Source organism: Struthio camelus, chromosome 4 (genome assembly GCF_040807025.1).
Source record: "Struthio camelus isolate bStrCam1 chromosome 4, bStrCam1.hap1, whole genome shotgun sequence".
NCBI lineage: Eukaryota > Metazoa > Chordata > Aves > Struthioniformes > Struthionidae > Struthio > Struthio camelus.
The window spans coordinates 83,702,574-83,726,307 of record NC_090945.1 but is presented as its reverse complement, the minus strand read 5'-3'; the positions used below and the strand labels follow the sequence as shown (position 1 = coordinate 83,726,307).

The window sequence follows — 23,734 nt, the reverse complement described above, 5'->3', positions numbered from 1 at the left end:
CCAGGTCCCTCCTCTGGAGTCTTCCCCCTCCTCAGCTCTGCCCTGTGCCAAACTGACCCTGTGCACGGCTGTGGTTAGGGAGTGCCTGGAGTGATGTCTTCAGGCAGGTCAGGAAAGGCAGGAGGAGAAATCAGGCAGGCGGAAGGGCAGGAACCTCTTAGAAACAATAATGAAATGGTAAAGCATTTGAGAAGACAACCAGCAAACTTGATACCATTGAGCAGCCTTGGTTGGGACATGTGGAAAGACACCCTTCTGAAGGCAATGGGTTCTGGGTGAGCCCTGCAAGTCATTTTGGGAAGAAGAGGCCAGCCTCAGTGGTTAAGCATGGATAGGGAGGGTTGGCAGGTGAGAGGAAGGTTAAATGGTAGTGTGGTGGCACTGCGTTTCATGTCTCTGGCACAAACTACAGCTTTCTTCCTAAGGTGCCATCAAAATATGTCGAAAGGAGCAGTTTGGACTTCCGGCCTGGAGAATTCGTTTCAGCTGGATGGGATATTAACCGCATCACTTTCTGCAGAAATTGGTATGCGATGTCCGTGCTAGCCTGGCTGGCTGCTGAAACCTAGCCGATACTTTGCAGTGAGTCAAGCAAAGTGGCAATGCATTGCTCTCCAGCCAGCCCCCCACTACCTCAGTCCCAGAGAGAGTAAATGATGTCAGACATTGATCTCGGCTTTAGCTTCTCCTTGGTGTGCTGGGGAAGATTTACATTATCAGAGGTCACAGGTTGTTGTTGTTTAAAATCTTCTCACTAGAAATAAAAACAAGACAAAAGAATTAAAGAGGCCCACTAGAGACAGTTTATTAGATTTGTGTAAATCGGTGTGCATCTACAGACTTATTTGTAGCTTCACTGATTTTCCCAAGGTGAGGCTCTGGGCTTTCATCTATTGCCTGGAGGGACAATTTGGATGTTGTGGACACTCTTAAAAATCCTTTCACTTGCTCTATAATATAACAGTTAGAGAAGTGGCTCACAATTGGTAAGGCTGTCTGATTTTGAGAGCGGTTTTGATAGCTTTAAGAAAAAAAAAAAGAACAGGAAAAAGTTGTTATTTTACACTTGGAGGCAAGTCAAAGAATCCAGGCCCCATCCAAAGCCCGTAAATGATAAAGGAAAGGCTCATGATGGCTTCGGGATGTTGAGGGTCCCACCATTAATGACCAAGAAAAATAGTCTCGGGGCTATTTGGAAGCCAATTGCATGATGGGCTGAAGGTCCACATTGTATGGACACTTAGGAGTCCATCCTAATCTACTGATTATCTGCCTTCTGTAATAAGGCAGTATTTTTATCTCTGTCCAGCCAGTTCTGATTTTCTTACGTATTTCCTATATAGCCTTACATAAAATGTTCTTTCTGGCTTATCCAACCCTTCATATTTGCTGGGCAGAAACTCTATTGACCCAAGTGCATAGAACATGAATTACCTATAGAGAGTTTTTAAAGTCAGCCTCCAGGTACAGAAATTGCTTCACTGCAAAAAACCACAGTAAAGCACTTGATCCCATTTCCAAATGGAAGGTGGATTACACTGAACGTATATAAACTGAGAGGCTACTAGAGGTTCCTTTGATGCTGGGAGTCCTTTTGCATTGCAGCTCTGAGAAAATGTATGTCTGAAATCGACAGCATAGATGCCTTAAATCCAGATCGGTGAAAGGGGGATGGAGGTGGGAGGTAGAGGGAGCATAGGGACATACAGGATATAGGGAATGTTACCTTTTTATTCAAAAGGCTTGTGAGGTGGTTGGGAGAATTATAGGCCATCCCTCTTTACATTTATCCTAGGGAAACTAGTTTGAAATGATATCTAAAAGCAGGATAATGAGACTTCAGGGAGATAGATCATGACAGGAGAGTGTAGAGCCACCACTTTCCAGAAAAGAAAGGACTGTCTCACTGAAGGATTGCAATTCAATGATTGTGTCAAGAAAGCGGTGGATAAAGGAGACTTGGTAGACATAGTGCATTTAGATCTCCATAAGGTCTTTAATAAGGTCAGACTAAGGAGTCTACTGAGGGAGCTAAGGAGTCACAGGGTGAATGGGAAACTATTCTCCTGGCTTTACAGCGGTGCTAGGAGAAGGTAAAGAGGAGGATTAAATGGTCAGTTATGGCAGAAGGTCACAGCAGAGCATTCTGTGCTTAGTCCCATGTGTACCGCACTGGTTAATATGCTGATACATGGGTTGGAGAAAGAGGCAGATGAATCTGCTGGTGCCGTAAAGCTAATTTAGGCAGTCAGAACCGTGGAGGAATTTCAGAGATGCCTAAAGAAGCCAAGGGAATTAGCAACTACATGGCAGATGAAATTAAGGACTGATAAAATGCAAACTAACGCAGAAGAGAGGAGAAATTAAGCAAAGCCTACACTGGACAGGATTCTCAGATAACCTATGCCAACTCAGGAGTGACACGCCTGTATCAGGATAGACAGTTCAATCGAAGCTGCTTTTTCCTCTATAATTGCAGTCAAAAAAGCAAACAAAGCATCACGTTTTATAAATAGTGGGTCACGTTTTATAAATAGTGGGATGCTAACTAATACTGATAGCACCCTCATGTAATAATCAAGGTGTAGTCTTCCAAAAAATAATGATAAGGCAGGGGTCATTTAGATACTGGTGACTGGGATTCAGGACCTAGAAAAACCTGAGTTGTAAGAAGACGCTAAAAACATTTGCATTATTTGCAACATAAATAAGGGGGAAATTTGCAAAGACATATAAAATAATACAAACCCATTCAAGTCACACAATGGAGAAGACCATAGGTGTGCTGGGACTTGCTGTCTCGCAGATTCAAAATGATAACAGCTCTCGGGATTAGGTTGCTGTGGAATAATTACCGTTACCAGGCCGGCTCTCCTTTAAGGGGAGGCTAACAAGATAACGAAGAGCACAGAGGTGAGCCTGCATTACCTCGCAGCAGTAACATCGATATAACACTTCAGTGCGCTGTGGCATGGCAGAACCTGCTCCCAGGGTCAAAAAGTGGTGGTGGTTTTCTTCTGGATGCTTTATGTCAAAGCATGGCTTAGTGCAACAATCTGTCAGTATGGCTATAAAACCTCGCATCCCTTTCCCTCAGTGCCTATCACCTAAAAATGCCAGGTGCACGTTGACAGTGCTGGAGGTGAGGATCAGATTGCACGCTAGGGAAGGGGAACGGGGGTGAGGAGGTTCTCCCAGTCCCTGTGGTGATTCTGACCATGATCAAGATTTTTAAAGGCAGCAGGCAGAGGAGGAGAGATGCTCATGTGACTTTTAACACTCTTGGTTAGAAAGGGATCTCAGCCAGTGACAACTGAGAGATGCAAAGCATTAGGAGTGATCGCTTGGAGGATCATTTGGCTTTAATAGGGAAATAGTTACCGATTACCCTCCCTGCAGATCAGAGCACCTGAAAGATTAAAATTTACCTCCTTTAGAGTAGATTTCGCCACTCTGGATCATAGTGTTTTGAGATTAAAAGAGTTGCATTTTGGGCCTTTATTGTGCTGTGACTATTTTAGATTTGAGTAGCAGCCTTTATCAGCCTTTTAGTAATTGCAATAATTTTCTTTTTCTTAGCTCAGTGGCATTAAGGAGGAGGATAAAGAGGAGGAGAAGGCAAGAGGAGATGAAGTTGTGCACCTCAGCCGTGAGATGCAATTGGTATCACGCCAGTCACACCATACTGTCTCTGCAGAGAGAGGCAAACTGGAAATTACACAATGCCACCCCAAATCCTAGATGATGAGGGGAGCTGGGAGGGTCTCAGGGAGACACAGCTGTAGTGGTGGCACTGAAGCCTTAAAAAATGAGACAGCTGATGAAAGGAGCAATACTTGTGTTTCAAGAGTGGCCTACAGGTCGAGAAACCAGCTCAAAGCACCTTGAAGACCAAATGACTGTTAATGAGTTTGTAACATTAACGAAGCTGGTTTAGGGCAGTGCTCAAACTGGGACAAAGAGGATGGAGGTGTGGTACCCATGTGAGCTGAACCTTGCTTTTATGCAGCTGAGCCGATGATCTGCACTTGCTTTGCTTAAAAGCAACACTTTGTGAAGAGAAATAGTGGGGAGAAGTTATGGAGGTCAAAAGGGAGAGAAAATGAGTTTTCCTTAATAGCGGTGTATATACCTTCATGAGAGATACAGGATATGATAGAGCTTTTATCATAAGCTTCAGTTACAATAGACCATTTTACTTATTCACTGGGGAGGTCTGATGAAGACGTATTAACATAAAAGTGACTCGGTCTCTCTCTGTCTATATCCTTCTGAATACGTCCCATTTGCTTTCCTCCTTTAATGACAAACTTTACTTACAGTCATCAGTAATGTTAGTACACCATTTTCTAGGTGATTATATTTACATATCTTTGTTTTGGAGGCAGTTTTGAGAAATCTAAATGAGACTGATTTTTTTTTTTAACTTCTTCCATCATCTGGGGAAATTCTGTGACTAGTGACTGATTGTCTCCTGCGATGGCAAACAACGTGGTGATAATACCCTGATTTATACCTCCATAGAATTTCTAAAAGTAGTTAAGGACAGACAAATGGTATAAAAGCTCCTTTTAAAGGTTATTGTGGGGCCGACCCCAGGCAGGTGGTAGGGTGGGGAGATTAGGAAGGCAGTAGTTTTCATAAACCCTGAGGCACAAGCTAAATCTATATTTACTCTAATTCTAGAGGAAAGGGAGAGTTGATCTGTTTAGAGCATCCCCAAAGTGCCACTTCCTGGTGTGGCCTTTTGCCAGAGCTGTTGCTCTGTCAGGTCTCCCCTTCCCCATGTGTTTGTGAAGAGGAGGGAGAGGTTGCCTAAGCTGACCAGGAACAAGCAAAGTGCTGGCAAAGGCAGATTACCAATTATTATGGCTAGCATAATATCAATTATGATGTGTCGTGCCCTATGAGCAGCAGTGAGCTCTGAGCGACGCTGACTCTCACGTGCGTAGGGTCTCCCATGAGGAATGGGTCATAACCAGCCTCTACAGTGCTGCTTGGCAACTTCTGATTCCTCTCCTCTTTCCTGGTATCCCACCATCACGAGAATCAAATCACGATTGTCATGGAGTCAGGCTAGGAAGGCCTTTCGCTTGGATAGTTATTACTTGACCTTAGTTTGCTTTTCATCTCTGACCCTACTGATGACAGCACAGACATAAGGAAGAGTTATAACCAGTCAGAACAAAGCTGAGTGATGAAAACTTACGTCATTAATGATTTATGATAGCCATCAGGTTTCAGGGCGTGCCGACATTAAGAGTACATCTGAAATGAAATAACAGGGACTGTGTTTTTCCCTTGATATAAACAACTCAAAAACAGCAGAGAAGATCACTTTTACTTTTTATTGTGAAAGTTTTTAATATTCTGGACAATGGCCAATGTTTTTCAATGAAGTGTCTTTAACAAATGTGCTCAGCCAACTCTGAGGCCTTTTGAAGGGTGTGCTTATGGCTGCACTGTAGCTTGATAAGAGCTGTTTCTTCCAAGGCTATTCAGACCCTCGAATCGTGCCCTCCCGTTGCTTCTCTCCAGAATAGAATGACAGCTGTAAAGCTTTGCACTCTGCACGTCGTGAAAAAAAGATGGCATTTTTCACAGGAACCTCAGGGGAGTTTCACCCAACACAAATAGCAGCCTATAGAAAAAGCATCTCCTAAGGGGGAGAGGTGGAGGTATTACACATACACGCTCCATTACCCACAGAATTATCGCCTCAAGGAATAAATGAGGCTGGAGGACTCTACTTCAGCCCACTGTTCAAAGCAGGGCCAACTTCAAGGTTAGCTCAGGTTGCTCAGGGCCGCCTTCAGTCAAGTTTCGAGTATCTCTAAGGTTGGAGATTGTGCAGCCTCCCTGGGCCCCTGGTCCAGGCCTGCACTGCTTTCGTGGGGAAGAATTTTTCCCTTGCAACTAATGGGAATTTCCCTTGTTGCATCTTGTGCCTGCTGCCTCCTGTATTTTCACTGCATGTTCAAGAGGAGTCTGGCTCTGTCCTCTCTGCAGCCGCATTAGAGGAGTGCAATTAGATGTCCCCTCTTAACCTTCTTTTCTCCGGGCTGACCTAATCCACCTCCCTCAGCCTTTCCTCAAATGCATGCTGCAGCCTTCTGACCACCTCCATGGCCTCCATCAGAGTTGTCCAGGTCCGTCTGAGAAGCAGCCCCGGCCCCCAACATATCGACTGCTCACCCCAGTGGGTGGACTCCAGTGGCATCTCCCAGAGCTCTGCCAGTGTATCAGAGATTGATACTCAGATATCTCCCCAAAGATATCTTCCCTTTGTGGGGAAGCAGGATGATTCTCTTTTGCTTGTTTAATTATTTATATTCTACGCAAATGTGCAGGTTCTATCTTTTTATTCTTTTTTTTTTATTTCCTTTTCCAACAGCTAGTGATGGTATTCACTCTGTTCTACTTGATGTAAGACTCTCAAAGCAGGAGCTCCAGCTCCTCTCTCAGCCTCTCTCATAGTGCTTTGCAGAGCAGGAAGGGTTCTTCTCCTTCGTTCAGCACTCAGCTGAGAGATTCCAACCTCATTTGAAGATATTTCCTAATCTTTTCTCAGTTATTTTGGTCCCTGATCGCTGCATTGAGTATTACCTCTTGAAGAGACCCAGGAGTTGGAATACTTTTAAGCTATATTAGGTGCTTATTACTTAGCGCAATAATGGATTTTCTTTCTCCCTATTTTCCTAAATAACGAATGAGATTTGAGCTTATTCCTGTAAAGCCTTATTTTTGTCTAGTCACCACCCATGGCTTTTGTTTCTGTGCTGCTAGTAGCATTTTTAAGAATATATTGGCATTAGCACCATTTTCTCATTGAAAATGAATATATGACCTGTTTACTCTGCAGTTACCTGAAAAAATGTTGGCTTTTGCTATTAGGTTGTCCATTGCTTCCATGGAGGTAAGTATTTGGTCTAGTAAAGCTGGCACATGACACGTACTGTACATAGTATCTGCACTCTAATGCCCTTGCAAAATTCCTCTGAAGTGATATCATCCATACTCTTCCCCCTCTCTTCCCCATATGGTCATTGTCTTCATTTATGAACATGTCACAGTGTGCACAGTTTTGTGTGTAATACTCACCAGTCTATCCTGAAACTCTTCCTAGCTTTCTCTAAGCTGTCATGCACTAAAGTAAAAGGCCTTCTAGTTTAATAAATGGCAAAATAAATGGAGAAGAAGCAAAAAATTATGATTAAATAGTCATTAGAATTTATTAGAAATTTCCTTTAGATAGTGCTGGGACCCATAATAGTTGCCACATTCCAAAAAAGTCTGGGAAAAGATGTAAATAGTTTGGTACAGTTTGCTGACAATCCCTTATTATTCAAAGGAGTCAAAACTAAGGCTAGATGTGAATATTTGTGGAAGAGATCTCATGATACTGTGTTACTAGGGGGTGAATTTAATACTGATGAGTGCAAAATAATGCAGATGAAAAAACTATGCATAACTGGTCATGCACTCAAAAGTAGTTATTAGCATTCAGGAAAGAGGTGCTGAATCTTTGAGAATAGCTGAGATGAAAACATATCCTCAGTGCTCAGCATTGGTAAAAAGGGCCAGTAAGATGTTAGGACTTATTAGGAAACTGAGATTAAAAGAAAAATATCATCATGTCGTGTGCATAATGATGTTACGCACTTAATGCTATCCCTGGTTCCCTGGTGGAACTACAACTGAAATAGATTAACTCTGGCCACACGCTTTCAAAAAAGGATTATAATAATAGACCTAGGAAAGGCCGAGAGAGGGAGGGCCCTGATGACCAGAGGTGTGGAAAAACTTCGTATTCAGACAGATTAAGTAGGATAGGAGTCCTGAGCCTGGCCCTGTGGTGTCTGGCCATGCATCGCCGATGGGCCCGTTGGCTCAGCCTGAGCGAAGAAGTGATTCCTTTGTCAGCCCAGGACTCACAAACTCCCCAGATGGTCTTGCCAGAAGCAAACCTGGAGTGGAAGGATCCATAAAGATGCCACACGTGGCCTGCACTTGACTCCACATGCCGTGGGGAGCGGCAAAAAGACGGGGCAGAGACAAGATCATCCCAGGAAGGCTGCCCTGCATGTCAAAATGCAATTCCTTGGCTTCAAGAAGGGGAGAGGGAAAAAAAGACCTCCCAGGCTGTCAGTCAGGTTACTTTCTCGGCTAATAAATCCCTCCAAAATAAATACCTAAATGAAAAAAGTAAAAAATAGCTTGTCTAACTGCCTGGCCAATTTCCACGAGCTAAAAATAGTGCAGTAGCCCTTGGTAGAAAAATGTAATGCACAGAAAATGGACACTAAAAATAGAGTAAGAAATAAACAAATGAGAAGAGAAGGGAAGGGAAGGGAAGGGAAGGGAAGGGAAGGGAAGGGAAGGGAAGGGAAGAGAAGAGAAGAGAAGAGAAGAGAAGAGAAGAGAAGAGAAGAGAAGAGAAGAGAAGAGAAGAGAAGAGAAGAGAAGAGAAGAGAAGAGAAGAGAAGAGAGAAGAAAATATTTCTATCCTGGTTCCTTTGGGACAGCAGCTCAGTTCAGTATATTTTCTCCTTTCAGCAAAACAGGTGCAATCTTTGGTCAATATTTGGAGCTCCTCAGCAGGACTTGCCAAGTCAGGCAGAAAAAATATTTATTTTTAAGCCCAGATGGACGGAGCATTCTGATAATTTAGCTTGACCTCCTGTATAAGAAGGGCAGGAGAGCAAATTTTCACATCAAGACGATTACTTCTCTGTGAGCCAGGGCAAGCTTTCTAACAAGGGTTTTCTCTTTTCCTGTCTCCCAAGTTTTCCATTTCAAGAATCCCTCAGAAAATCTGCTCCAGTTCATATTTGCACTTTATTTTTAATATGAATTTGCCTCACCTCAGCTTCCTGTCCGTGGATTTATTAGTCCTTCCCTGTCAAATGAGAGTCCTGCTTTCTCAGATATTGAGAAGATGCTGTTGTAGACGCAGTCTGTGGAGAGAGGCACCGTTAAAGCGTGTCTGACTCGCAGGGGCTACTAGGAGATGATGGAGATTGGAAGGAAAAGGGACACCCTCTCTACTAGTAAACTGATCACTGGAGGGATGTTTATTCCTTTCGCAGTGCTACAGGGACAGGCCATTGCAGGATGGTCGGACTCGGCCAGGACACATCCTGGGGTAGCAGGATGTCAAGACCCTTGGCTGTGGCCAAAGGGAGCGGCCCATGTGGAAACCCAAGAGGGCCTTAGATTTTCCTCCCTTAAAATGATCCAACTTGAACTTAGGAACCTCATTGCCGTCATGGAAAGTGAACTGCTAGGTGATAAATACACGTAGAAAAATAAAGCAGCTTGCTGGGAAACTGCGAGGTTGTGCAAATCCAGCTCAACAGGCTTTGAGATAGTTTCTACCTGAGCCCATTAGTTATTGTTCAGTTACTGGTTAGTCAGTCCTGTTCAGCCTTGGATCCACCAATACCTCCGGATTTTTCTTTTTTTTTTTTTTTCCTTCAGATTTGCCTGTTCTCCAACATTGTATTTGTGAAGTTGATTGTTCCTGCTGAAGTGCAGAACTTCATACTTGCTACGTTAGGTCAAATGCATTGCAGTTGATTGAAACTGTTCCTTAAGTGTGCCAAGGTCATTTTGATCCTGATCTTGAATCTAATCCTGTCCTCCATGATTCTTGCTCCTGCTTCATGCAAATTTGCAAATTTCATAAACACATGCTATGTTATATCATCTTTATCAATGATTAAAATACTGACTGGAGCAGGACTCAGGACAGTGGTCCTTACAGATCTTATAAGAGGTCCATATAAATCTGGGTCAACATTGTGTATATTAAAAGGCCTAAAAGCCTTTTCTTGCTGAGGCATGGATTTCCAGTTGGTTCTGCATTCATCTTGTAATAATTTCAACTAAATTATATTTCTTTATTTCCTTTTTTTTTGCATTTAAGGCTGTCCCATGACAACATCCACAGCCTTGTTAAAGACCACGTATTTGACATCTTCCCCTGCTCTGTGTACAGGGCGTAATGCCTGTTACAGAAGCAATTAGATAGGTTGGATTTGTTCCTGACAAATCCGTGTTGGCTATTTCCTCATATGTGCTTGCAGGAGATTTGAATGTTCATTTTTTTGTTTTTCCATGAATTAAATTTTATTTGGCCAGTCAATGGCACATGCATTTATGTGGGGTGATGTCCCTGTCTAACGACTTACATATTCAAGCTATAGCTTTTTGATTACAGATTTTAAAAGTTGGGGGTGGGGTGAGTGCCCACAGTGCAGTCAGCAATAGGTGACTCATTCACAAAAAACCTTTGAACCTTGAAAAAACCTTTTTCTAATTTCTTGAGGTTAGGGTACAGAGGAAGATATATAGAACAATACAGAACATGCAATGTTATGGCTCAAACGGACAGGGAAAAACATGCTTTTGCCAAAAGTTCATGAATATATTTCTGAAAGGTCAAATTTATTCTTATTTGTATGTGTATCTACGTATATCTATGTGGACATATGTACTTATACATATGAGTAAATGTATAAATACATAAAAATACATAAAAATATATTTATACGCTATCAAAAAGCCCATGCCCTGAAGCTTTGAAAAGCAACATTTACACTTGCAAGACTCAAACAGATTAGAAATTAAAGCTCCACAGCAATCAAAGTTAAATTGGATTTGGACAGTGAATCATCTGTTTAATAATATAGTAATAAACATGTATAAAGCAATAGTAATTTATTCACAAATTAATGTTAGCGCTGTCAAGGTGGCAAGCCTTTTAAACCTGTAAAGCTACCTTGCCATGGTAGAAACAGGGTTACTCAAAGATGTTCCATATTTTTAATAATTTGTTGAGAAATTTCAATCTGCATCAAGGCAATTTGTAAATGGCAAAGAGCTTTTGGGATAACTTCATGTAGGTATAGCTTTGCCTCGCATGTTCCTGTCAGGGTATGCTGGGCTTTTGTTTTTTGGGGTGGGTTTTTGTGTCCCTTTCAGGTGTCTGTTTCAAACACCTTCTCCGGAACTCTGGGCTCTTTTAAAAATAGTTTTTTATTACATATCTTAGTTTTTCTAATCTGTGATCTTCAACCCACTGTTTCCTTTCCTGTGACTGTCATTTCCCAAGAAGAAACTCTCTTGTAATGGTCTTCCTCTCCTACATGCCACATGAAGTCAACATCCTGGCCGTGGACAGGGCTAGGCTTTGGGACTTTTTCCTTTCAAAACACCTTCCTGCCACAACTCAACCCTAATTGCTAATCCACATGTTACTGAATTAGGCAACTACTGACCTGCTAGGAGAGAGCAGCAGGCTCTGAAGCGGCAGCGCTCTGTCTTTGAGCAGTGGCCTTGCTACTCAATTACAGTCAAATTTCAAAGAGATTTCAAAATCAACTGTACTATTTAGGGGATTTTTTTTTCCATTCAGAAGGTAGCAGCTTGTATTTTTGCAGTTGAAGGAAGAGGACTCCGGTCTCTCCCTGCTCATGTACAATGTTTGATTGCATTCATGGGCGGGTAGGTCCTTCTGATAGATGGAGCAGAGCACGTATGGAGTACCGTCTGCATTTCAGTGCTGACCGATTTCCTTTTCACACTTACGTTTGATGCAGGTGCAATTAGGTGCTGTGACTGCAGATGCAACATTATGGATGAATGTGCTCATCATCCTGACCAGGAGTAATAAACTGGAAGAGAAAGCCCCCTTAGAAATTCAGATTCTGTTTTCAGTTACAAAACAGGAAAATATCGATCACAGGAGTTGGGATGGGCCTGGATTTTTTGTGAAATGCCCAAATGCTGTCTCCAAGGTCTGAGTGAGACGTTAGCATTGGTCGGTCAGACCTATGATGGGCGGAATCCCTGCCTTAATTCAGTCTTTTCTGAAGGTAAAGAAGTCCAGAAAGTTCAGAAAGTCCAGCAGTTTCAAAACTATGTGAAATGACTTGCTTGAGGCTGTATTGTGAACCTGAAATTAAGATAGAAGAGCTGGGCACAATAAATGAGATATGATATTTCCAGAAAAACGCATAAATGTTATTTTTGATGCTTGTACCCCACCCTTCAAACCCCAAGACATCTTATTATCCACCAAGATCACATAAAGGAGCTCTTTAAAGTTAGAGGAGTTTGGTTTTTTGAGCTGAACAGAGCTGAATATTTTGCTTTAAGCTTTTTTTCCTGGCCTCATGGGACTTGTCGTTAGGTTATGATCTCTGATCTCTCCTCCTCCACCCTATTGGCAGGACTCTGTCTCCCAGGATGCCCGAGGGACTGGGTAGTGTGGTCCATCGTGGGAGTCACATTTTGGTAGGACTCTTGGTGACATGTTAAAAGACAGTAAATAGCTTGTCTCTTTTTTACTTTGGGGCAAAGGGGGAATCTGAACTTCACCTTCTGCCTGTTGTTTGCCCAGCATTTATTTCTGTACCCAGCTTACAGATTAGCTCCTTCTGCCATATTCCTGCATCAATTTTGCACAAGTTTTATGTCCTATCTCCTAGCCTTGTGCAAATGTCTTAGATAACTTTGAATGTTTCAAATGGCATTAAGCACCTATATTCAGGCAACAAATTTTTGCCCTACATGTCTATAACAAGGTTTAAACATCTGGCTCATGTGTGGACACCTCTTTGTAATGGAGGTGTCCTAATTTGTGAGCTGAATCCCGCCAAAAGGTACGTAAGAAAAGCAAAGCTACTATGCATGGTCTGCACCTGTACGGAGGAATATTTAGAGGTCTAAATGCCAAAAAGAAGTTGAAACCTTTACACAAGATAGTCAAAATTTCTTGGGTCATCTCCAGGCAAACCCCAGCCCCAGCTACAAGCTTATCATCTGCGGAAAGTTCTTCAAAGTCAGTCTATTCAGGAGCTGGTTTATAATTTATAAGTGGTATTCAATAACAGAAATTCCCTTGCAGGAATTTGAATACAGCGATGGCAAAATTGCATGACCTTATTGATCTGCTGTACATTGGAGACTAACCTTGAGTTTTCTATGTATTTGTTCATTTTAGCCCATGGACAGCGTAATATACAATTTAATTGGCATGGATGGGCTACTCAGCATCAAAATAAAGAGGCAACGTAAAAGCAACTGTACTAGCTCAGAGCCAGTCTAGCTGAATACCTGGCCTCTGGCAATGGAAACTTAGGGAGGGATAGAGAAAAAGAAGCAGCCTGAAGTGATATCCCTTAAAATAATCTCACAGTTGACAGCAATTGCTGCCTCAGGGACTTCTTTGCTCAGGGACTTCAGGTTATATAAATGTTTCCAACAACCCGTGATGGACTTTTCTGTCATGAAGGCATCTAATTGGTTTTCTAACCTATCTGAGCTTTTGGCAGATGCAATATCTTGTAGCGATGAGTTCTACAGTTTAAACATGTGCCGTGTGAAAAATTACCTTGCTTTATTCATTTTGATAATTGAATTTGATGTCATTTAGTTCTTGTATTATGGGAAACAGTGAACAATAATCCACTATTTGTCTTCTTGTTGGCACTCCTGATTTTGTAGACCTCTATCATGTTCCTCCTCTGTCATCTTTTCTTCCAGGCAAAAGTCCTTTGTTTTCACTGCTCTTCATATGGAAACTGTCCCATGTCTTTGTTCATCTTAGCCACCCTTTTCTAAATTCTTTCTAAGTCCACTGTATCCTGCTTTTGAGCTCAGCTGATCTGAAATGGAGTGATAGTGTAGACAGTGTTCATATTATGGGCACGTAATGGTTTTATTCAGAGGTGTAAAGATGTTTTTGAGGCTAGTTTCTATCTCTTTCTTACAGCCCTTTCCCTGACATCTCTTGCCCCTACTGCCCCTGTTTTAGAAATGAGGCACAGTGACAATTCACAGCAATGTTTTAGACAGATTTGTGCATGTATTTGGTACAAACAAACAAAAATATGTGCATTCTGTTTCATAGAGCTTACATCAATCCAACATAACTTGAATCACAAAACAGAAATACTCTGGCTAATAAATACATCTGAGGATGAAAAATAAAAATCTATACATAAAAAATTCCAATGTCTGCTAAAGAAAATGTACACTTATATACACACTGTAAACAATAGTAATGCAACCCAACTGCAGTCCAGCTCAGGCTGGCGGGGTCTTCCTTCCTCCTTGAACAGGACTCATGAGGGTCTACTGACATAAAAGCCACTGTTCACCACCCTTAACACTAGGTTTGCTGAAGCAGCGAGGTCTGACGATGCAATAGTGACACAGAAAGCCAGCACGATGAGGTGAGAGCTGCTGGATAACCAAGGTGCAGGTGTTTTGAGAAATGGCCTGCTTGCTAAATTTGGAGAAACGGGGCCATACCCTCAGCTGGTCACACCATTGCGGGTCTAGAGAAGCCAGTGGGATCAGAGCAAATTTACCACCTGACGGTCTGAGCCCATTTTTCCAAAGCTGTGAGAGCTCTGAGATTAAGGGAATCAGTGTGAAATGCGCAGGTCTAGATACCCAGGTCATATTTCCCGCAACATTGTCTTTCCTCCCCTGCCAGCAAAGACAGCCCCAATCTACTCTACCTGAAGCTCTACACATCCGGCTTCAGAGTCCCATCCTGACATCGCTTCTTCTGATGCGTTTTGCTAAACCACGCTGCTAAGGGGACAGGGAGGGCCTGGGTTTAGATGAGAAACGGGTGTTTTGCCTTAGCACAGCACAGCAGAGCTCAAAACTTTCCTATAGTACATACTAGGGCAACCTTTGGGACCCTAAAAAGCATAGGCACAGATGCAACAGCAGAAAGCAAATGAACTAGATGTTGGGCAGTTGTGTACGTGTACACATATATGTGCTTAAACAGACTTTTTCTTCCCTGTAGGTCTGTAAAGAATTGGCATGGAGAGGCAGTAAAACCCCAGACTAATCTTGCTTTCCCTTCCTGATGCTTTCAAGTGACTGGAGGCTGTAAATATTTCAAAATTGAGAAAAGTAAAGAAGTAAATTTAAAGGATCAGGGTGAAGTGTAAGCAATAATTTAAGCTCTCCCTTGGGAATAAGCTGCCTGCCAGCAGTTGCAAAAAGCCCCTCCAAAGTCCCCACTTTATAGGAGACAGTCTGCCATTTTGGAGATGACTTTATATACACAAGTATAGTAAAACGTGTACGTGTAGCTGTATGGTCATGGGAGCACATATGTTGCTCTGTGCTGTGATTGTCTGGCTGGATTCCCGCTGAGGCTGACAGACATCAGATATAAACACTCCAGAGCATCAGAGAGCATTTAATAGCAGATGTCTATCTTCCCCTTGACCAGACTTTCACCTCTATTTGTGCAGTTAACGTTGTGAGTAATCTCGAGGTCTGCGTTAGCTCATCCTAACGTGCGCCCCCAGACTGCTTACATTGCACTCGCATGTGTCAGACCTGCAAAGTGCTGTCATCAGAAGGAGGCAAAAATGCTGATCGGGGGGGTGTGTTTTCTCCCTCTGATGGTAGTATGCATGCATAGGCATCCAGAGAGTAAGGCAAAGCGCAGGAGGAGTAACCATTTGCCTCACCAGTGTCCTTTCAGGCATCTCCACTCTGGCAGGAAAGCTTTTCAGCAACTGCCCCCTCCTAGTGCTCCCAATGACTTCCCTGCTGAATCCCCAGTGCCAGCAGTGGGAATGGTGGGTATGCTCTCCCATCAGGACAGGCACCCAAATCCAAAGTTGTCCAGGAAACCTGTGGCAGGAGCAGTCCTTACACTGCAAAATGACTTTCTGTGCCATTCCATCATCACATAGGATCTCACTCCCCCTGAAGGCCAAAGAAACAGAAAAAGAAAAATGCAGTTCCCCACAGGGGGTATTGGACCCTTGCATTGGTAGGCTTGAACCCTGCAAGCTGGCAATCTCTGGCTGCTTTTGCAAACACTCACCACTTCTGAACATGCAGGCGGTAATGAGTTTGGGTTCAGCACAAGTGTAGTGCTGCCCGTGCTTCTTGTCGGGGTTAGCTTCTGGAAGGAAAATATTTGGACAAAATCTGCAAGTATTTATGCAGTAATTTGTCCAGTTCAGAGTCCATTGCACTGAGTGAAGGGCAGATGGGTGTTACGGGTGTGGAGATGGGGCCCACTCAGGATACCATGTCTCAGGAGGCACTGTAACACGCTTGTTCCTTTAAAAGGTAAAAGCTTTTCATCTCTTTTGATAGCCTTAGGAGGATTAGCTAGATGTGCTGTAGGCCCCATTCATGAAAAATTCCTAATGGGTTTGGGGGACAGTGCTGAAGTGGGTGAGTTTCCATCCAGGACACGTTCAGCGTCATGTTTCCATCCCTGGACTTCATGGTCCTGTTCTTTATTTACCTTGCAGACTGGACTTGAGATGCTCTGCCTCCAATCCAGACTTTGTCTTCAGCACCTGGGTGTCTCAGGCCTGGGCTCACTGCTAAATCTAATGTTCATACATCGTGGAAACTCCTGGGCTCATTGACTGACTGAAATGCGATAAAACCAGTGCCTGAAACGTATGGCCGAGCAGGGTGTAAGCAACTAGTCTTTCCTGAGCAGCAAAGCACAAGGTGCAGCAAGCCTGGCCGGCATAGGCTGTATTGTCACAGCTCTGTCCCCTTGTTGTCCCAGAGAGGAGGCCATGGTGCCTTCCCTTGGGCAGCTCACACTCTGGGATTATGAGTGGAGGAAATAAACCCTTATCGAAATCATTTTTGTCCGTACTAGCAGACACAAGCAAGGTCAATTACTGAGCGCCACCAAAGGCTTCAGTGTCAGGCACGTGTGAAGTCACCTGGGAGAAGAGTCATGGATATGATCCTGACTGGGGACAAGATGCGTCTACGCGAGGGAACTCCCACTGCACTTTAGCTCCATTTTAACTTTGACTCTATAACCAGTAGAAACGGAACCCAAACTCAACCATCCCACCTTTCCTGAGCCATAGGGTAGGCTGAGTTTGGACCTGAGCTGAGCCCCTAGGATGCATCTTTATTTCATATTGTTTGAGAGAGATGGAAATTGAGGGTAGGAATGGGAGAGAAAAGGCCAAAGATGGCCAGCGTGAGAAGGAATTGCTTTCTCTCTGTACTACAGAGGGAAGTGCACTAGAGCAAGGGAGTGTGCTAGTTCCTTTTGGACTCAAAAGTGAAATGAGAAATGCATCATAGGTTAGAATTAGAGAAGAGAGACCCGCACACCCATTGGCATCAGTGTATAAATCAGGACAGCTGCTCTGGCCTAAAGCCAGGCTATGCAGACCTGGCAAAGCCGTGGTCATTGCAGATACAATAACTCAGAGCCACAGTCCTCCCCAGCCTGTTTGGGAACACTGTGGTGTTCTTGCCCTGGAGAGCCAAGACCTGGGCTGGAGGTCCTGTCCAACCCTGTGGTCTTGCAGGCTCCCAAACCACAGGCTAAAGGGCCACCTGCTAGCTACCACTTGACAGCTTCCTTTCTGGATGCCACCTCTGGAAGGAAACGTGGTCACATGTGCTAAGGCAGGATTGGCATCTTTTGGGGGTATGATCTTTCTATTGTATTTTATGTTGTTGTTTTTAAGGCAAAGGAGACATCCTGGTTTCCCTTAATTGCACAGTTTCTTCCAAAGACAGATAACCATCCCATTGCAGGAAACAGCTCTTTTCCTAAGGCCATATCCACCCCACACCTTCCCCTTCTGCCACGGCTTATAAAAATGGGATATGTCATTGGTTCTTATCTGAGGAACCCATAATCCCAGAGAAGGGGGCTGACCTCTGTGTGGGGGATGCTTGTATAACCTTTGGGTGACCAAGTTTTATACCTGATTGCTGCTTCCAGTCTGCCTGACAGACCCACAGATGGCATCCCTTTGTGTTTCTGCTAGATACCTCTAAAGAAACCATCAACAGCTGTCCCAGGGGCTTTAAATATCTGTTTCTCTCAGCCCACAGCAGTCTGTTAAGTCATAGGTTTGATAGTCGATGCTTTCTGTGAAGTCATGCGGGATCCCAATAGAAACAGACTCTACCTCTGTTTTGTAGGTGGCTGTCACCCCTCCTTTGCTGGAGCCACCCCGGATTTTGTTAGAAAGGCTGTTCATCTTTTCCTTCAGCTGCGTGGATGCTGGTTTCTGGAATGGCGTGAGCATTTTCCAGCTCTTGAAGCTGAGTGTTCTCCTCTTACTGGCTCTCTCCTGCAAGGAGGAGTTAAATATGAACGAACTGTTTAGGGTGCTAATTCTGGGTCTTGGGTCTGCCTCAGAGTCTCGTTCGGAGCTGTTCATGGAGGCCCCTCGCCAGTGGTGGTCGTAGACCCGCCAGATGGGCCTCCTTCTCCGGCGGCATTGGCACTTGAGGAGCCTGATGAAAGCTCGCTTGAACTCTTTGCTAGAGCAAGGGTAGATGATCGGGTTCACACAGCTGTTGAAGTATCCCAGCCAGAAGATGACCTTGAAGACCATGTCTGAGGGCTTCAGAGATGGGAAGAAGGAACCTTGGAAGAGATTGAAAGAAATCTAGGTTAGAGGAGGGGGGGTGACATGGCAGCACAGGGTAGTAAGGGTGGTGGAGGAGGTGACAGGACACGGCTGAAGATGTGATTCTGTTATTAGGTCTGTGGCTAGCAATTGTTTTGGGGAACAGCTTCATGACCTAGGCAGCCAGCTGGAAACAAATGCCTCCCTGGTCTAGCAGCACTATGTGGCCAGGCCCTGTCCCACACCAGATCAGCTGGAGCAAACTGATGCTCAGCTGGGTTGCAGGGATTAGTTTTGGTGAACGTCATATACCCTCTGTTCAAGTTTTGCAGCGAGGCTAAGGCGTGTCTTGAAGGCAGACACCTGAAGTGGGCTGGGATAAAACCCACTGCTCCAGCTTGCAACTGTCATGGGAAAAACCCCTTTTGTCCACTCTGGCCCAGTTTATGCTTTTGGGCTGGAGGATCCTGGTGGTTTTCTTGCTGAAAAAAACTTGAGATTTTTGTGCAGCCAGAAGATGTCACTGTTGCTCCCACATGGCCCCATCACTTCATATTACCCACTAAAACCTGAAATAACTGTCTGACTCAGCCTAAATTTCTTTTAATTTTAGGTCTGGATGACAAATCATGCCACCATGTGACTGAGCATTAATTTGTATTTTAGTAAATAACATTAGCTCTAGATATCATTATTATTTTCCCTGTGCTCAAAAGTCTGGTATCAAAACAGTAAAACAGGTGCCTGGAGCCAGAAATTCAGGACTGAGGCTCTGAACTTCCACTAACCACATAAAAGCTCCAACTTTTTTGCTAGAGAAAAATCATAATCCAGGAAACCCAGAGCGCTGATTCAAGCAAAGCTTTCTTACACCCATCCCTAAGCAGCAGAGAATTTACAAAACAGACTCAGGTTTAGGTATGTGAGGTACCCCAGTGCAGGGATGTGGGTGAATAAAGAAACATCTCAGCATTTTCCTATTATTAGGTGGAGAAAGCATGGAGGTATCTCTGCTGTCTCGAGCCATAGGGCTGAAGTGCCTGCTGGCTGTTAAGCTATGCTAAAGGAGGCATTGAAAAAGGACAGTACGCATGACTGAAGTGTCAGTGATTGGAAAAAAGAATGGGGCTTACATGGAAATGCATCGTCTTTCTTTACAGACTGGTGTGCAGTCACTGGGGTTGTAGCTCGTGGTTTTGAACAGAGCAATAGGATTGGGAATAGGGATTTGAAGAGGCAGGGCCCCCACCGTGGCTGTGTTTAACTAAAGAGGTTTGTTACTACATTGCATCCAGTATCTTCTGCTTTCTCCATCCTTTCTGGGAAGCGCCAGAGCTTTGCCTTGCCCCATTCTTGCACTATCCCCCAGCTGACCTTCTTGGGCCCAAAACCAGCGTGCGATCTTTGGGGGACGTGGGCCAGCAGCAGGTTTCCAGGCCCAGCATCAGTTTTTCTCCTGAGTCTCAGGTCTTGGCAATAGCGGATGGGTCTTTTTTCTGCCCAGAGTCACCCACTGCCCGCAGTGCCTGAGGCCATCCTCTACGCGGGGCTGTGTGCTCTCTGCAGGGGGATCCCTGGCTCTCAGCCCTGCAGTAAGACACTGCCCAAAGCCTGGTCTGAAGCTGACTGTGCTTTAGCTCAGTGTGAGTATCTGGGGCCAGGGGATGTGAACAGGCAAATCCTGCTCATGCCCTTGTCAGGGAAGAGGTGCTGCGTCTTAGTTTCCCCAGTAGGAAATGGGGCTAACTGCCATCATCTTTTTCACCGTGTTGCTGTAAGGCTCAGCTCAGCAAAGTTTGCAGTGCACACTGGCTTCTGAAAGGAGCCACAGATTTATAGAGCATTTTTTTAACTTCAAGAGAGAGGAAAAGAAAACAGAAAGCTATGGCAACAAAGCAAATAAAAGAAGAGGCTCTTTAAAAATGAATCTGGTAATTACTGCTTGAGCTAGGCTATCTAAGAGATTGGTGCTTGCTCAAACAGGCTGTTAAAATAATAATTTATATCTCATGTTTAGCAGTTAATTGCACAATGCAGTTTCTATACTATAGTCTTTGTTTTTGCGTCTAGATGAAAAATACAAACTGGAAAAAAAAATAGCTGTGAATTTCCTGAATTTCAATTTTGGCTGTTTTTCACCCCCTAGAACCTTGTGTACATCTGAAGACAAGGGGCTCATTACCATGCTCATTAACATGGAAATAAGTATGCCCCTTGGAAGACATGTGCACTGAGTGCATCCATAGTTTCCTCATTTCACCACCTTGAGATGAATAGAATCTCAGGGTGGGGAGTCCTCAGAACAGGTCCTTGGCTTGGTACATGCTGAAGCACCAGACTGTCTTGATAGGCACTGGGAGGAGGCTGCTTATAAGGAAGAGTTATGAGGTCTTATTTAGGGAATGAGTAAAGTACGGAAGGAATTAGCCCTTGCTTTCATGCTCACAACTGTACAACGAGAACATTTTGAGAGGGAGGGTTTTTGGGCTAGGCTTTGTGTTGCTTACCATACAGGACCCATACAGGTTACCATAGATGTTAGGATGCCTGAATATGCAGGATCCTGGCTGCTTCTCCATGCAAGATGCTCTCAGGTAAGGTGGGATGCAGATCTCTGGTTAAGAAAGCTGCATATTGGCTTATGTCCTCCTGCTGAGGACTTAATCTTCCCCTACTGCTGCAGAACTTCCAAATCCCTCTCCAAGGGCTTAGCACCTAAAAATGTTAAAATAACAGTGCTGGGGAGATTGAAAGCCCTTCTGGAACTTTAATACTTAGGATATTTTATAAAGTTCTAAATCTTGCAGAGCTTGAATCCTAGTGATAGAGCTGGGGCTGAGCAAGGGCAGGAGGTGCTGTTTGTAACCATAGACAATTATCTTCAGGAGCATTAAGAAATTAAGAAACCTGCAGGCAAATTCTCAGGCAAAGCCTGCCCCCACTTTGCAAAGTGACCGGCTTCCCAATCACCTAAATGGGATCTGAAGATTGAATTTCATTTTTTTGGTGGTGTAAAAAATGAGCCATTATTGGTAGCTGGTCTGAAGGGTAGATAAGGCAAAAAAAATTAATTTATTTGGTGGTTTTACAGCATGCGTGGATGTATATGTGCAGGACACACGCACGCGTACTGTATGTGTGTGCCTGTACACTTTTGGGTACGTGAAGCTTGAGCCTACCTGGAGCAACCTCATTGTTTGCTGGTCACACACCATTTTGGAAACATACTGTATGGGATTTTCCTGGGTGAATATCACCCTGCTTGGCTCTGGGGAAAATATCCAACCAGACACAAATCTCTGAAGAGAGGGAGCATGCTCTCCAAAGCTGTAACATCCTATGTTGGGGGGCTACTAGATGCAATCTATCCTCCACACACTAAAACACGCATCCCCTTTTTTAGGGTTGTGTGAGCTAGCTAAGCTCATGATCTTTCCTTGTATGCACTTCTGCACCCTGCCCTCCCTGTGATTCAGTCAAAGGTGATATCACTGTATTGTTTGGAGAGTTGCTGGTCTCCGTGTTCAAAGCACAAAAAAATAAGGCAAAACAACAGAAAAAGACGACTACACGAATGAAAATGGACCTACTCCAATCTAAATTCTGGCCAGAATCCCTGAGCAGGCTTGCTTTCTGCCACAGCTGGCAGTGGCATCGTTGTTTTAAAAGGTCCCTGCTTCACAGCATGTCCCGAATAGTCCGTGGCGCAAAAATGCTGCAGGTGCGATATCGGGTGGGTAACAGGAAGAGCCAGAAACATGCCCCTCCACTGCCCCCTCATCAATGAGAAATGCAAGGACCTGCAGGATAGTTCACATTGACAAAGGGCCTCGCTATTGTTTGATGTGAACTATGTGTGAGAAACAGCCCCGGATAAGAGTAGCTTAGGAACAGTTGGACCTTGCAAGCGTTGGCAGAGTGTTGTGGAAACGGTAAATGGGGGAACTATTGCTCACTGCATTTGAGAAGACTGAGACTGGTGGGTGGTGGATTTAAAGCAGAGAAGAGGAGAGGGTTTTTCTCACAGCATATTGCTTGGCTGTGGAAGTCCCTGCTGCAGGAGGCTGTGGGTGCTAAAAGTTTGCACGGGTTCAAAAAAAGGACTGCACAAACTCAAGGAAAACAAAGAATCTACCAAGGTCTGTCAAGCGCAAAACCTTCCATTCTCAAATTAGGAAGTTTGAGAAACCCAAATCACTGGAAGCCGGGAGAGTACTCTGGGGGTAATATTACTATCTGCAGAATCTGGTCTTATATTTTTCCTTGATATCACTGTTGACCAACAGGGACAGGGCATCGGGCTAGCTGATCTGATCTCAGGTGATGGTTGCTATGCTGCCACACTCTCCTCCTTTCCTGCAGATGAGATAACACAAGGCCTCTCATGTATGAAGGGCTGATAATCTTGGTGTGTCAGACGATGTTGGATCTGTGGAGGGGACAGTCATCGTCGCATTGCCTGAGCTTCTTGTGAATGTGGCCTCTAAGGTCTGGAGGGGTCTGAGGACTCAGCCTCGCTCGGGATGTGCCAGAGCAGTAAGGCAAGAGAATTGCGGCTGGTATAGAAATATCGCAGCATGGGAGGTACTGTAGCTGCAGAAGCTCAGCGTGACCAAAGGAAACAGTCCACATCTCTCTTCCTTCTTTTCTTTCTGAATCTCACAAAGGAAAGAGGAAGCGCTCATACCCTTCATCTTAATTAAATCTAGTCCAAAGCAGTCCTGACCTGCCACTTTCTGCCCACTGCACAGGCGTGGATCCCTTCTTGCCAGCTCCTTGCCAGACCCCCACGAAGGAGACCTGGACAGTCTCCGCCTGATGCAACTGCCAAACTATGGGAGGGAGGGCTGGATATCAGCAAGAATTTCTGTCCGTGTATGGGACCGAGAGTTTGGCTCGCCTTTCCTGACCTTCTCCCCCATCCGCTACTGACTACTTCCTCTGGGCATCCATAGGCATATCAGGGTCCCTAGAGGGTTAACTCCTCCCTGCCTTTTGCAGCTGGCAGCATGTCTTGGGGTGATGGGGGAGTTCGCTGCCCTCCTCGGGTAGATCCAAGCGCTGCTTGGCCTAGGGAGAAGGACAGCATGTTCACAGCGACTCCAGCGTTTTCCCTTGAGGACGATGGTGTTAGGATATCAAGTGGAATTCCTCAGGCCTGAAAATATTCCAGCCACAGCTCGACCCCATAAACAATCTAGAGATAAGCGACGGCTTCTGTCACGCCAGTGAAAACCCGAACAAGCTGCATGTATGCATCTCTGCGCGTATGCCTGCCTGTTTGTTTGAACTTTTCTGAGCGGAGTTCTTCCCCTGTGCCCTGA

The 23,734-nt window shown here is 44.4% G+C and overlaps 1 protein-coding gene across 1 annotated transcript in view; it reads right to left on the bottom strand.

Annotated features, from left to right (window-relative positions):
• Positions 1–13,857: 13,857 nt before the first annotated feature.
• Positions 13,858–23,734, bottom strand: part of ADRA1D (adrenoceptor alpha 1D) — a 51,361-nt gene continuing 41,484 nt past the window's right edge. Inside the window, exon 2 of the mRNA XM_009681823.2 lies at positions 13,858–18,427. Within this exon, the coding sequence (XP_009680118.2) occupies positions 17,859–18,427 (569 nt within the window). The 3' untranslated portion in view covers positions 13,858–17,858. The remainder of the gene's footprint in view (positions 18,428–23,734) is intronic.